This window comes from Nannobrachium achirus (assembly GCF_963921795.1).
Source record: "Nannobrachium achirus genome assembly, chromosome: 19".
Classification (NCBI taxonomy): Eukaryota; Metazoa; Chordata; class Actinopteri; order Myctophiformes; family Myctophidae; genus Nannobrachium; species Nannobrachium achirus.
The window spans coordinates 30,660,326-30,676,138 of NC_137826.1; the positions used below are offsets into that span (position 1 = coordinate 30,660,326).

The 15,813-nt window shown below is 40.5% G+C and overlaps 1 protein-coding gene across 1 annotated transcript; it reads right to left on the minus strand.

Annotated features, from left to right (window-relative positions):
- Nucleotides 1–2,716: 2,716 nt before the first annotated feature.
- rnf121 (ring finger protein 121) lies at nucleotides 2,717–13,039 on the minus strand. Its single transcript, XM_080749824.1, has 9 exons — nucleotides 12,932–13,039; nucleotides 10,525–10,562; nucleotides 9,538–9,679; nucleotides 8,899–9,053; nucleotides 8,424–8,531; nucleotides 6,493–6,613; nucleotides 5,682–5,815; nucleotides 4,087–4,188; nucleotides 2,717–3,337 (listed from the first exon to the last, which is right to left on the minus strand). Exons 1-9 carry the CDS (start codon nucleotides 13,007–13,009, stop codon nucleotides 3,217–3,219), a joined length of 999 nt encoding a protein of 332 aa, XP_080605950.1. The 5' UTR covers nucleotides 13,010–13,039; the 3' UTR covers nucleotides 2,717–3,216.
- Nucleotides 13,040–15,813: the final 2,774 nt, after the last annotated feature.

The window sequence follows — 15,813 nt, forward strand, 5'->3', positions numbered from 1 at the left end:
ATTGTGCTCTTTGTGTGAGTGTCGTGAGGGAGAGAGCTTGTGTGTGTTGAGGGAGGGAGGAACGAAACAGAGTTCAATGCATTGGGAAAGAACAGACTCTCAAATGAAGAGCCTTTCTTTGACGATTGTAAACTAAACTCAAAATGCATTTCCATACAATTTCCAGTGTACAAGACAACCAAAATAACAGAACCTGCTTCCACTATTTATGGTTATAGTTTGGTCTAGTTGCTATTCCACCCACTCTGTATGGAAGACTTTAACATGTTCAAAAATATAAATATCATTGAATAATTTAAGTATATTATGCAACAATGACATCAGGCAAAATAAATCCATTTTACATAACTATTCTTGTTTCTCCAAAACGAGTTGCCATTCTAGTTACTACATTTATTTCCATATATATCTTTCCATGTGGACAATGGACATGCAACTTGAACAAACTTTGTCATTTGTCACAAGCCATTGTGCTCAATGTTATGTGCTTTTCTGCAAACCCAACCGGGTTAATCACCACACACACAAAAGTAGATGTGAAGTCTTCTGATGTAACATTCTTCAACACCAAACTCCTCTGGATAATTGTACCATCTTCCGACACTGATCTGGAAAAACAAAAATAATTAGTATTCTCTTTTTCTTTCACAGGTTGTATAAGTTAAACTTAGAATGGGTCCTAATTGTTTCACAATTCTAACAGCAGTCTGTCTTAATAACATAACTAATTAGAATCAGATAGCAGGAAACGTGATGTTTAACTTAATATTATGTAAATATTTAAACTCTGCAAACTTACTCTTCAGTTTCAACTCCTCTACCGTTGGTGAAGGCTGTTTCAGGGAAGGAGCCATTGACCAACCAGTAGATAAGAGTCAAATCACCTTGACAATTAGGATATGCCCTACAGTCAAGAACGAGCTGCTTTCCTGTTAGGATCAGAAAATACTCAGACCTGTATACGACCTAAAACCTTAAAAGGTTTAAACATTTCAAATGACTTGTATTTCTGCTGCTGCTGCTCTTAATACATGGTCTCATCTTTATCCAAAACATAATATATGAACGGAAATTGAACATGAAACAGTCAGCTAGTCAGTGAGCTATTTGTGCAATATAAAATGTACCTGGACAGGCTTTCATTTGGATATAGTCTGGCCCAATTATTTCTGGAGATTCCTCTAGAGAAAATAAACCAATTTGAGTGATCGTTTTTAATTAGTTACAAATGTTTAATATGTTGCAAATAATCAATACAAACTGTACCTGTTGCCGCTTCGGAAAGCAGGACAAAAAGACATCCAACAGCTGGTTTGAAAATAGAACTTTTTTTAGACAATGTAATCATGCATAAGCAAAAGTGTAAATGGTTTTAAAGGTTATTACCTGTGAGAGCACGTTTCATCCGCATATTGGCTCTTTGATCAGCAGGTCTGCTGTTGACTCTAGCAACACCCTATGTTGACTATATATACAACTCTTACTTCCCTACACCCAACAGCAGGCACACAGGGAAATTCCACAGGGACTTTGCATTTGTCATATACATTATGATGGTAAATCATAGCCAATAAAAGCCTCAGTATTACTTTAACTGAAATTGAATGAACACAGCATTTTACTGTGAATGCTGACCTTCCAAATAAGTCATGTGATCCTAATATTCACACAATCCATGATACTGTACATTTACACGTCATCTAAATCATGACATTTATTCGGGACATAAATTAAATAAAGCTTGACAATGACACATGAAGTGATCAAATGTTTCCCCTCCATGCCTAGTCTTCCATCCTGCTGTCCAAGGTGAAATACACTTTTTGAAGAAACATCCCTTTCAGAGCTGTCAGTATGTGGCAGCATACACAGAGAAAAGTACTTCAGAAAACCATATAAGATAGTGATACCTTTCACAGGACACCTGCTAATGAGATCATAGGTTTAACAAACCAATAGATAACGATGCAAGACAAAATGATTTAAGTTGGGAATGTTTGTCTGTGTTGTGCCATTAAATGAGATTTTTGTTGTCCCTTTTATTATGCCTGTACTGTATGGAGTTTCATGTAAAGCTTACCCAAATATGGAGTTCAGGCTGGTCTATGACATCAGTACTAGATCATTGATTATTTCAGGTTGCTCCATATATATATATTTTCTATATTTATTGGTATTTTGGTGAAATATTTTGGGAAATTTGCTGATGACTTCCTCGGGTACGCATGCTGAGTTTGACATCAAACGGTCGGAGCAATTCTCGAGGTAGGCTGGTGATACGCACACAGAGCGTGAATTTATAGGAGGATATAAGGGACGGCATTTTATAGATTAAATGTTTTAGTATTCTCCGTTTACATGTACTGTACTCTGAGGCACATATATATAAAATTGTGCTCATACATTTTCTGACCCAATAGTGTAGTTACTAGTAATCAGCAATATTTCTTGAGTTAATTTGTCAAACCACTCAATTTCTGAAGTCAAAATATGACCTTGATTAGCAGACCATTGCCGAATTCAAGTGATACAATTTTGCTTAGGGGAGACATTAACCCCCGCCTAGTTCACAAAACGTCACATTGTGAGCTTGTAGAGCCGTTATTTATCGTATATAAGTTATAGTTAAGTGGCATCGTCTTGGCAACATGTTAAAGACTTGAAGACCGTGAAAGTACTTGACTTAAGAACAAACAAATCCACAAGGACGAAGGAGTCCCAAGTCTATGGAGTAATTTATGTGCATGTTGGAGGTGAAGGGAGCAACAGGTTTAATTTCATTGCACAACCTGAAATCTTACAAACCAATGGACAGAACTTAAGAGGTAGAAAGGACTGCTAGGCATTAGATAAAGGAAATAATTTACTCTGGAATAGACCCTTTTGTTAATCATTACTGTGGATGCCAATACTGTGAATGAAACATTAAAACATTACTGGGAAATGTAACTATAAAAACCGTTTACTCTGCCATCCGACACCCAAATTAAGTATCACGGTGTGATGTGTGAAGCATAAGAGCTGGAAAACCGCAACAGACATCAAAATACAGATTACTTGTAAATTCCAACAAATGGTAATACACATACATTGTGTCTGTAAATATATACAAAAGGTACATATATAGACACATGTAAATGGATGTTTTAGTCCACTGTGAGGCTCTCATTCCTTTGAGCCAGTATTTAGCATGTCCATCTCCCCCACAGCTGCATGTCACTCCAGACCCAGAATGTAGTTGATGCCTTGCACAAGTCCTATAATCACAGGCTGCCAGGCCACAAGGTACCGAAGCCAATCCAAAAGTTGTCCATACATGACATGTGGTCTCTCCCAGCTTTAGAATGGAGTTAAGGAGTTAAAACTGGGACAGCATGCTCACTATGAAATACCATACAAGACATGGCACTAAATTGTCATAATAAATTATAAAAGGAAATAGCAATAGGAAAGTATCAGTTCTTTAATTTCAGTTTGATGTCATTTTAGTTTATAGTTAGCTCAAGATGACTAGGGCTGTCACAATTATTACATAATCGTCTAATCGCAATTATTTTACATAATTGCAATCATTTTGACATAATGTTGAAAAAAATAGTGGAAATAGCCTATTTACAAGCTCACGGTGCGTTGTGAGCTTGTAGATCTGCTATTTCCACTATCAATGTTCTTTTTCAAGTATATAAAGTTGTCAAATATATAAGTAATTTCTTTGTATATTTAGGTCATATCTGCCATGTGCGACTTCAAAGCCTACAAGCCAAACAGGAATGTAATTGTCAACGACAATACACAATTCAAACGTTAATTGTAATTATTTGAGTGACAATCGTCATGTAAAATTTCATAATCGTGACAGCCCTAAAGATGACTTTCTTTTGCAACGCAAAAAAAGGGAACAGGAACCTTGTAGTTATATAACCCACAGTATATAACCTCATGTTTTATAATTCAGTTAGTCAATTGATTCTACCAGGGAGTAGCAAGGTTTGTCACAAAATAACTAAAGATATCCTGGTGAGTGGGAGAAAACAAGGCATTAAGAATTGTGAAGACAAGCAACACCACATGAGAATTAAAGGATACGGGTTACTAAACATCCTCTTCAGGTCCACCTTCTCCTTGCAGTATGGGCACGTTTGCTTCTTTCCCACAATGCACCATCCTCTTATGCAGAACTCATGGAACCTGGGTGAGGAATTAAGGTTTCGTGTGGCAGTAATTGGGCTCAATATCAAAAAGACACTTACCACTGCCAGGGCATTCACGAATAGTGATTTTTAGTATTCGAATTATTCGACCTCAAAGTATTTGAATAGTCGAATATTCGACAGGACTGGCCAAACTGTCAAATATTAAGTAAGCAAGAGGCAAACAACACAATATTTATCTGTGAAAAAAAAAAAAAGAATATTCAACTTCGGTGAACAACGTCGAATAGTGACTTTGGTATTCGAATATTTGGTGAATGTCCTAACCACTGCAGCCACAATCTGTTCACATTGCTACCGTCAGGCAGGTCATACGGCAGTAACAAATGCCAGGCTGCTGAACTGGTATTGAGCCCTGTTGCACATGTCTGCTCACTTCCAACCATAATACCTAATTTATGCATTTCAATTTGATAAATGACCAGTCACAAACATTATGTATCTGACTGTAGATACATCCTCATTCAGTTTATGTATTAAGTTGAAGTTTAGATACCTTTTCATTTTAAGGGGGAAGGGGAAATGGGAAGTAGTGTAGGTACCAATACTTCCATGACAACTGTAATCAGATAAAGGCCATGTTTATCACTTTAATTCCCCTTCTTATATTGGAGTATAGTGGGTTTCCTATCAAGGTGGTAATAATTTACCATAAACAAATAGCTGTGGCATGCAGCCGTGTCAATACATCCATGTAGGCCAGTCACAATTATTACATAATCACATAATTATTCTGTCGAAAAATGTCCTGCCTTTAAAACCTTTTCAAAAACAGCGTACATAGACAATCTACAATGCAACACGTTGTGAGCTTGTAGATCGGCTATTTCCACAATTAAAAAAGAAATTCAACGAATAAAATTATCAAATGTTTTGTTTTAGTACAATATTAATTTTTGATTATTGGTACCGGGTCTAATTTCGTCTAATTTCTCTTTTGGGCCACAAGCTACAAAGTTTGGGAACCACTGCACTACATCTATGTATGCACTACGTCTATGTAGAGCAGGGGTCTTCAACAGGGGGTCCGGGACCTCAAGGGGGGTCCTCAGAGTTACTACAGGGGGTCCTCCAAATCTTTGAGTGATAGAAACCTTTTTCTCCTCTTTTATATTAACTAACCACTTGAACCCATAATCTGAGAACTTTAGCCAAAAATAGCAGATCTACAAGCACAAGGCGTTGTGAGCTTGTAGATCAGCTATTTCCGGCAAAGAGGTTTAGTGCAGACCAAGCACAGAGTGAAAGGTCGAGTTTATTAAGTATTGAAGGTTCAAGTGGTTAAATATCTGAAAACACAAATTGACATGAATCCAAAATAAGCTGATGATTGTGCTGTCAAACAACACTATCTGTCGTGGGGGTCCCTGCTTCATCTCTCTCTCGACTAAGGGGTCCTTGGCCTGAAAACGTATGTAGAGCCCCTGATGTAGAGTTCTGGAACGTTCATACATTTCAAAGGAAGGATACACATGGTTGCAGGATAACCTGTATGTGTTCTCTATGATTCCCTCTTCGCTGACATCTACAAGGATTTGCTGACCACACACAGCACAGATATTATCCGAGAGGTGCTTGGTTGGCATACCGGATGCACTGTAATACTAAAACAAATAAGACAAAAAGAGAGAAGTTAAATCTAAGTATCTTACATGCATTACATAAAGCAGTGAAGGTGGTATTTCACTGTAAAATGTATTAAATAGGGCTGCAACTCCAGAGTATTTTCTTGGCGATTCTACCAATTTCTTTTGAGAAGCACTTTTTTTTTATGTTTTATATATCAAAAATGTATTTAACGTTTAAGCCCTATTTAATACTTTGCTGTACAAGAATAGTGTGAAAATAGCAGATCTAGCAGTTCACAACGTGTTGCACTGACGTGTCGTGAGCTTGTAGACCTGCTATTTTCTCAAATGTTTAAAGGCCCACTTCACCTCTGGGACAACCAGATCTTATTTTAATGTTGTTTGGGACACGATCAACACAATCCTGAGTTATTTCTTGTGTTCAATATGTGTTTTGAGATATTTTAGTATTTCACCATGACACATGATGCATTTTGCATCATATGATGCATCATAATAACTCAGGATTGTGTTGATCGTGTCCCAAACAATAAAATAAGATCTGGTTGTCCCAGAGGTGAAGTGGGCCTTTAAGATTTGGAAAACACAAGCGGAATTTAGAAATGTATATATAAAAGATAATTTATAATCTATTAGTTTGAGTCATTATTTCATTTCACCCATAGTATCATATGTAGAACCTGTCCACGTACCCCCACTGTTGAAGCCATGAAGTCTGCACACATCTCTGCAAAGTCCCTTCCCAGGACTCCATAGTACAAACCATAGAAAAGCAGAGAAACACCAAAGTCCATCGAGTCCTCCGGTTTTATTCTGGACAAAAAGAAGCATTGCTTAGCTTAGCGGTTACATGACATGCAGTTAGTAATATCAGTAGCACATTGATTGAAGACTTTATTAGAAGTTTGCATAGGAAAAGGTACAGAATCATGACCCTACAGTTCACTGATACAAGGTTAAAGTGATAGTTCACCTATTTTTGACATGAAGCTGTGTGAAATACTTGCCATTAAAATAGTAGTTACAAATGTATTAATCCATTACTAGAGTCCCGTGGTCAGAGTTCTGGTCAGTTTTAGATGAATATAAAGTAGTTCCGGTGATTTGGCAGGGGCTCATGGCAAAATCATTAAAAATAGATGAATCCACAAAACTAGCGTCATTTGTATTGTTGACCTATTTCTACCAAATAGACCAACTTTCGTTCAACTTTAACCCCTCTGTCACATGGTACTATTTTTTGTGTCCAGTATCACTACGCCGCTGCAACGTATTTCCCCAAAACAAGGTGCTTTGCAGGCAGCTGATCAGAACGAAACCTCACTCTATATGGTAGAAATAGGCCAACAATACAAATGACGCTAGTTTTGTGGTTTAATCTATTTTCAATGATTGGGCCACGCCAAATGGCCCCCACCCCATTGGAACTACTTAATATTCATCTAAAACTGACCAGAACTCTGACCACGGGACTCTGGTACTCAATTAATACATTTTTAACCACTGTTTTAATGGCAAGTATTTCACACAGCTTTGTCAAAAATAGGTGAACTATCACTTTAACTAAAAGCCGGATAAACATCTCAAGAAAGCTTTTGGGCTTGTTTCAGTTGGGGTCCTTTTTTTACTCTTATAACATTGAGTGACAGACAGATAAAACAGTACTATGGAGAAAGTATATATTTTTTAAAACAGTCGTAAGTGGTATTTACAATAGAAAGGTCAGGGGGAGGTAAGGATAGGCTGTGTTTTCTTAATTTTACATTTCTTTAGGGCGTTCTAGTGATGGGAAATCCCGTTCATCATTTCGTTCACGCACGGTAATGATCCGTTCAAACGATTCGTTCACGTTCATAGCGTGATCGAACAGTGAAAAACACAATCGCGGGAGTGTTTTTATTACGTCGCGCGTACAGCCGGCCTCCCGTCCTGTGTGCCGGGGGCTATTAGGGGGGGTATGAACGAAAGCGTGAACGATACATTTCAAGTATTTGGACGAATCGTTCACGAATCACGTGTCTTGCTAATGATTCGATTCTTATGAACGAATCACTCATGAATGACACATCACTACAGCGTTCCACATTTTAGAGGCATATCAGGAGAACGAATGTAACCCTTTGTTTGAGCCAAATCTGGGTTGGATGTGATCTGAGCTGCCTCCGGTGTTATAATTGTGAACATCATTGACGTTTTGGACGTATTTTGTCAGGTACATGGGTATCTTAGTGGTGTAATGTATCTTGTACACCAGGCCCATTGCAAGATGCTGTACTCTGTCAGCTACCCCACACTTAAAAAGTGATTAGCGGTAAGGTGAACCCGAGATGTTTCACAACATCATAAAGTTATATAATAGTAGTAAAATTAGTCTGTAAAATTCATCATGCTTGAGTATATACTGTTTCAGAAATGGCCAAAACATTGCAAGCCATCATCAGCACTGTGGCAAAAAGGAAGGCAAAAACTGTCCAACAGCAACACCTAGTGGACTGGACACAGACATCATTTCAAGCAGAAATTTCTCAAATAAAACAGAAAGCAAGAAAGAAGAGCAGTGGAGAGACATGGTAAATTAAGACGTTTAAATTAAGAAGAATGATGTACAGCTGATAAAACTTACCTAAATATCAAGTTTAGACCAAAAAGCGTAAACATAACAACGGTGTAGCCAACTATTCCTGTGGCATAGCTGATCTTGTAAAGGAGCAGGAACCATTTGTAGACCAACCTAACCGAAAGGAAAAGACAACACAAGTTTCATAAGAGACACAGGTAACACAGAGACTCTGGATCAGTACTCTGCAACCTAAGATGTTTTACAGGTCCTGGATTCTTTTTTTTGAAAGGCTTCCCAAACTACAGCTCAGCGATTCAGGACATTTGGAGGTGCACAGGTTTTCGAGGAACAGTTTTGGGGCCGCCCTTGCGAAGCTCGGAATTACGTCAATTTGTAGTTATTTCACCTCCCTTTCCGAAGGAAGGAAGGGTTATGTATTACGCTTTACCTTTCGTGGTCATAAAGAGGCTATAGAAAGGTAGATGATGAGTCGGGCCGGCACCCAGGCTAATAGAAAGGTGCATGGGGTTTGTTGTACCTTGGAGTGGTACAGTCCAGTGGCTTGCGAGTGGCACGGAAGGAAACGAATGCTGTGACGACAGAGAAGATAAACCATGTGGTCAGGAACCTCCACCAATGAAGCTTGGTAGTGAAGTAGAGAGGAACTACCCACATCTGGAACAGAGTCACCAGCTAAAACAAACAAACAAAAATAGAAAAAGAAAAAAGAAAATAGAGTAGAGATTAGTGTACAAATACATTCATGCGGGTGCATCTCTCCACTCCAACATGTCTCCTTTCCGACATGTCTCCATTCCGACACTAACCCTATCTCTACCCCTACCCTAAACCTTAGGCCCATGGGGAGTGTCGCCACTCCGACAATAAGAAGTCCATTTCGGAGTGGCGACATGTCGGAATGGAGAGAGCCTCCCCATTCATGCACAGGCAGGTGCTCAATGGTTAACATCGGAGATTCCACTGACAGTACATTTAAGAATAGGGTTTTCTGTAGCAGAAGGTTAGGAAGAATCTCACTGAGAAATCTACTAGAGTAACTAGGGATCGAAACTGTTTCAGGTGATAAACAAAGAACAATTTACACCCAGTTACCATGGTTACATGCATGCATACGTTTTTGATTTAAAATGGTTTGCTGGTGAGTCCTTTGCCTTACATTGTACGACTTAGGATGCCGCTGTTTCCACTGAACGAGGACCAACTGGGCGACAACCAGGGTGACTATCAGGATCAGCACCATCTCAGCGTGCATGGCCTCATGGCCCTTGTGTTTGGCATGCATTCTCGAATGCTCGACCCTAAGGGAAAAGACAATGGATAGGCAATTAGTAAGCACACCGTCCTCAAGGAGGCAAGTAGTAAAATACTCAACTCTGAGAGTACAAATTACACTCAGTTACAAATGGTTAAATGAACACTGAGGATTTTACTGTGTATGCAGGTATGGAAGCAAAAAGACATTCTGCACAATCAATATTTTCTAAATGCTTATTATGGACATCAAGGTTGTTTCTTTGACTTCATCCTAAATTCTCAATAGCATAAACATTTTTAGAATCCTCATCTAGTTTGCAGCACATGCAAAGGACATATTATGGCATGTTCTTAGTTCAACTGTGACAAATGTGTCATAAAGAGCCATGTCAATTTTAGACAAGGTGTTTTGACAGTACTTGTGCTGTACTACATTTTTGTCTAATATAATATTCAATCAATCAATCAACGATGTCAGTAATATTTTATTGCAATATTTTGATCAATGTTGATATTGTGGGTAAGACTTTCACACTACAATATTTATACAATGAGATGTAATAATCATCCGTAAAATAACTGGGTAAAGACAAATAGATCAGTTTAGAACAGTCAGGTTAAGTTCATAAGATTACTTTCACTGATCACTTTACTGTAATGCAGCCTTTAAAACCAGGAAAAATACGTATGCCATATAATGATGATATTCCAACATCCCAAATCCTAAAACATAAAGTCACAAAGTCGATATATTATTGATAATATTGCCCAGCTCTACTTTTGGGACAGGGTGATAAATGTGGTTACTAGAATTTGTCAACACAAATCACAGATTGAAGTAGTTAGCGCTATACGTCTCTAAACAGATGCATATACTTAAGAGACTGACCTCCACCTCTCCTCTGGCGAGAGCTTGGACAGATCCACCTACAATAGTGAAAACAGAAAGAATTACAACATCTGAAGTATATTTTAATCTATACATTAAAAATGTATATTTATTCATTCATCTTGTGTCTAAATATCGTGAGGCCAAAGGCCTCTGATATTTAGACTTTGCATAAAGTTTGTGCACAAATCCAAATGTTTCTGTAAGCTCTCCCAAGTAATTCAGTAAAATGATTTTGTCCAATATAAACTCAGCACAAAAAGAAAGGAAATTTGAATTTGGTCCATCATATATTCCCTTTAATACCAATTTGTATTGTCTTTTATATAATTGTCATCATTGATTTATCACCTTTACGAGGTACAGCTTGTAAGCATCGGTCATTCGAGGCATGAGCTACACAGCCAAACATGTGGGTAGCGCCGACCAAACATTTGCCAAAATGGATTGCAATATACTGTTCTGCTGGCTTGACCATTTTTGGAGGGGCACTACCCACACGTTTGGCTGTGGTGCTCATTCCACGAATGCCTGATGCTTATGAACTGTACCTCCTTGTAAAAGTGACGAATCAACGATAAAAATGATATAAAACACAATATAAATTGGTATTATTAAAGGGGAGATATAATAGACTGACATGGAAAGAGCTGGAAAAGAAGGCCCAGGATAGAGGACTCTGGCGGACTGTGATCAACGGCCTATGCTCTATGAAAAGGAGCCTATAAGGAGGCATAAGGAGATAATGGACTGAAGTCAAGTTTCCTTTCTTTTTGTGCTGAGCTTATATGGTGATATATTTTGGTTAAAAAAAAACTTTTTGTTAAAAAATATGAAAACTCTATATTGTGATAGTAAATTAGTAATCATTGCTAGAGTGCTTGTTCAGTAACAGGTGCCTCCCATCTCTCCAGGTATTATGGGTGTGTTGTAGCTCTGGTCCATAGCCTTCGAAGGAGTTCTCCTTAACTCCTTCTAACGCTATGGACCAGAGCTATGTGTGTTGGGATATATAGCACTGTGTACACTGGTCAATACAAACAAATATGTGAGTGTGCTCCCGGCGTGCCGAACACACCCTTAATAAACAGAAAATACATTTTGAGGTGGGTGGCCAAATTTCAGCCAATCAGTAGAGTACCCATTTTAAGCGGCTTACATTTTGTCAGCACATTTCTTCATATTATCACTTCCAATTTCACTTCTGTTTTTCTAAAAAGCTGAAACAGGGAGGCCCATGTTGCAATAGTGCGTTTGTTCAGAAATAGGGGTCTGTCTGCCTGGCTTTAGTTTCAGTTCTTTAGTAAACAGAAAATGCATTTTCAGGTCAGATTTCATCCAAGTAAAGTAAGGAAGTAAGTTTGGCCACCGCCACCGGGCCAGGTCTTTTCTAAGCTATTACTATTAGTTGCACAATCAATGGCTAATTTAGAAACTGTATAGTCATGGTGTAACGTGACAAACCACCTTATACACACACTGATAACTATATTGATATACAACTGTGTGGGGTATAACTACTGATAGAAATGCATGCATCTGTGCAATAATTTTTTGAGCAGGCACCATGTATTCTTGGCTTGAATGTGGCACTTGAGGATATTTAGTTAATCAAAGAAAACTTTACAGACAGTCATACTATTTATTTTCTTTTTCTGACTTGCCATTATGCAGTGACAGTGTTATTCCTGTCATTGGTGTAATGACATACACTATATACATAGGCCTATATACAATCGTTTGATATATTTCTGTGCATACAACTGCAATGTTCTTTGTAAAAAAAATCTGTATTTTTTTTTTTTATCTCAGACTTGGTGGCAGGTAAATAATTGTTCAGGCAAGTTACCCCTGTGACCTCCCCCATTTCTGTAGCAGCTTGATGGGGAATTCAACAGATGGGGCCATTATTGAAACATTGATACTGTATTATGACCTTTGACTCCATCAGCCGGGCCACATCATCAGCTCGTAGGAATATTGTAAAAATAGTCCCCTCGATAACAGCATGTATTTGGGTCTTATACAAGGCTGAAGAAACAGGTGTGTAATCATGTTAATGCAGCAAATTACAGTTAGCATTTAAGCTACTGCTGCTAAGGTTCAACATTTGACTGTTGGCCAGTTAACTAACGCTGAACATTACGAGTAGATTGATCGCTCGCAACGAGAGACATATCACATCAGATAACTGGACTGGATCAAATCACTTCATGAAGACGTCCTACTGCCGTGTCAAGAAAACAGAATGCAAAACAAGCATTAGCTTCGAACGGTATGTAGCTCAGGAAGGCTAACCCAGAACACTGCCGGCAAGATGTCTTACGTTCCGCATCATGGCATGGGTTCTCTCTCAGTCCTATCTATCTATTCACGTGTACATTCACGTAACCTGTCGCACTCTCACCTGATTTGGTTCATCGTGGTGTCCCAGTCCATGATCGTGCTCAATACCGTCCACCTCCACCTCAAACACCCCTGCCATCTTGGGGACGGCAGTAGTACTCTGGTCTGGTGCTGCTTTTGCTCTGATGTTGAATCAAAGTTCCGTGGAGGGCTCAGGTTCTCACCCGGCCCCTCATTCACGGTGGTGATCAAGCCAACGTAATATCCTGCATTGGTTTTTCAAAGTAAAGCCGTAAAGCATTGATGCCGATGTTTAATGCTGGTTGCATGCATCTGTCGATTGATTGATTGATTGATTGAAGACTTTATTAGAAGTTTGCATAGGAAAAGGTACAGTTTCATGACGGTACAGTTCACTGATTGATTCAACACAACAATATCAGCTATAGTAGCCTATCAAACATGAACAATGGTGTTGGTGTTATGCTTTTAACAATCGTACCTCTGTATTTCCATTCTGTAAATAAATAAAGTAGCCTATTCAATAAATCAATCAATCAATGATACTTTAAAAAATCACACTCGTGTGAACTGAGCGGTGGAGGCTGCGTGTGTGTGTGTGTGTGTGTGTGTGTGTGTGCGCGCGCGCGCGTGTGTGTGTGCGTGTGTGTGTATGTGAATGTGAGTGTGAGTGTGCCTGGCCTGAACAACAGCGCCCCTTAACGTGTGGTCAGAAAAGGTATTGCAGGCTACATACAGACTCAGGCTACATACAGACACGCACGCATACCCACGGCCATGTATCCACCTCTTTCCGCGGGAGTTTACTGGAGATTATTTGGACCACACTTCCGGTTTGACAGCAGACATACAAGCTCACGTCGCGTCGCAGATGCAGCCCGTTGTGAGCTTGTAAATCACACTCGGCTGCGGCGCCGGAAGCTCAGTACAACGTCTGTGCAATGCACTATGGGGTGTTGGAAAGCCGTGGATAGGAGACGGTGTGACCACCGCTCAAAAATAGAAGCAGTGCTCTTCCGAGCACAGGTCTCCGCCAGGTCAGGAAGGTTATTGTGGCCTCCTGTGTTTTGCATAAGTCGACCTGCTGGTGGCGCTATTTCGACAAGTCATTCTTTCGTCTATGAGTGTCTGCAGCTAGGTTAGCTGCTCACCCGCGTCACGGTTACTAAGGTTATGGTCAGGGTTTGGGTTAGGTTTAGGCATAGAGGTTAACATTCATTCACCCACTTTGGCAGGTTAGCTACTCAACCGGTCGGCAATATCGACACACTCTCCGCATGCATTTGTTCCATGGCCTTGTGGGAACTGGGAATGTTTCACGGAAAGCGCAAGCTGCGTTCATGATTTGAAGCATTTTGTTCCGTTTTGAACAAAATGCTGCCAACTTTGGAAGCCATATATAATCAGGATGGAAGGGTTGGAGGCGGTAACCGCCGTACCGCCGTACCGCGGTATACCGAGGTCTACCGCGGTGTCATTGTGCTTACCGCGGTAAAAAGACAAAAAAAAGGTCTATTTTTTATTGGAAAACAAGCGAGTTTTAAAACGGGGGAGAAGCGAGGACCGCATGCGCTCCATGCCGCTCTGCTCTGGGCCGTGTACCACACGTTGGAAGCCACATACGTCACTCAGACACAGACCTGCACACGCGTGATTCCTAAACCCACCAGGCTTGAGTTAAGACCCGCCTCGTGGAAACGCGAGGTCTTCCAGGAGTGAGGCGGGTCTTAACTCAATCCTGGTGGGTTTAGGAATCACGCCCTGCACACAGTGCACAGAGCAGGGTACGGAGCACAACCTATGAGCACAACTTATGACGGAGCAGCGGCATACACTTTCTCTGTAATCCACTCGACACAAGGATGTTAATACATACCTTGTGTTGTGGCATATCTTTTTTTATTCATACGGATTACTGGCGGAGCGCGGGCCGCGTGGAGTAAAACCGAAAATGAAACTATTTTACTTTCTCCACGCATCGCACGTTGTGCCCCGTACGGCGCGTCGGCGATTTTATAACCTTTTCTGTCAAGTCTTGTAACTAAAACCTGTATATAGCAGCACTCAATCACTGCGATTTGAGAGTTGAGACGTGACGTGAGTTTACAGAATCACTGTACACGATCTGACTGGGATGGTGTTTTTTACTGGTGTTTCAGTCCGAGTGTGGGGAAAGGGTGCGTTCGGAAATGCGCACCGGACTGCGCGGGCGTTTATCGTGGGCTTGCCCAGGCCTTACGGCCTGGGCATAAATATAACGATTGCATTCACCACGGCTTCGTAACTCGCGCGGCGCTCCGCCGGCCGCGCGGCCCTGGCCCGCTCTTCGCGGCCACTCGCGCCTGCGGCGCTCGGGGGCGAAGAGCAGGACCAAGGTCCGCTGGCCTTCGCGCCGCTTGCAATGTCGTGGACAATAAAACGAGCGCACCCTTTCATACACTCTGACTGAATCACCAGTAAAAAACACTCTCTCCGATCGGACTACCCTTCCTCTTCTGGTTTGTTCACACAGCTGTTTGTGTCTGAAAAGCCCAAGTAGCTAGCCTACGTTACTATGGTAACCCGACAGTGCAGATCTAAAAGCTCAGAACGCGTCGCGGATGCGATGTGTTGTGAGCTTGTAGATCTGCTCCTTTGAAAGCCAGACCCGCTGTGCTGTACAGAGAAGTATAACTCGGGCAGTCAGGCTGTGTCTCCTCTCCACTGTGGAGAGGCGACTTTTGGGAAGATGATTGCAATATTTTGGCTTATCGCCGAACCTTAATTAATAGATACGGGGGTGCGGTAATTACCGCAGTACCGGCGGTAAATGGGAAGACGGTAATCGCGGTAACAAAATGTCCATACCGCCCCAGGCCATATGGAACAGATCTGTCTTGATCACATAACTATCGATACTGTGTACTGATTGATATAGGTGAT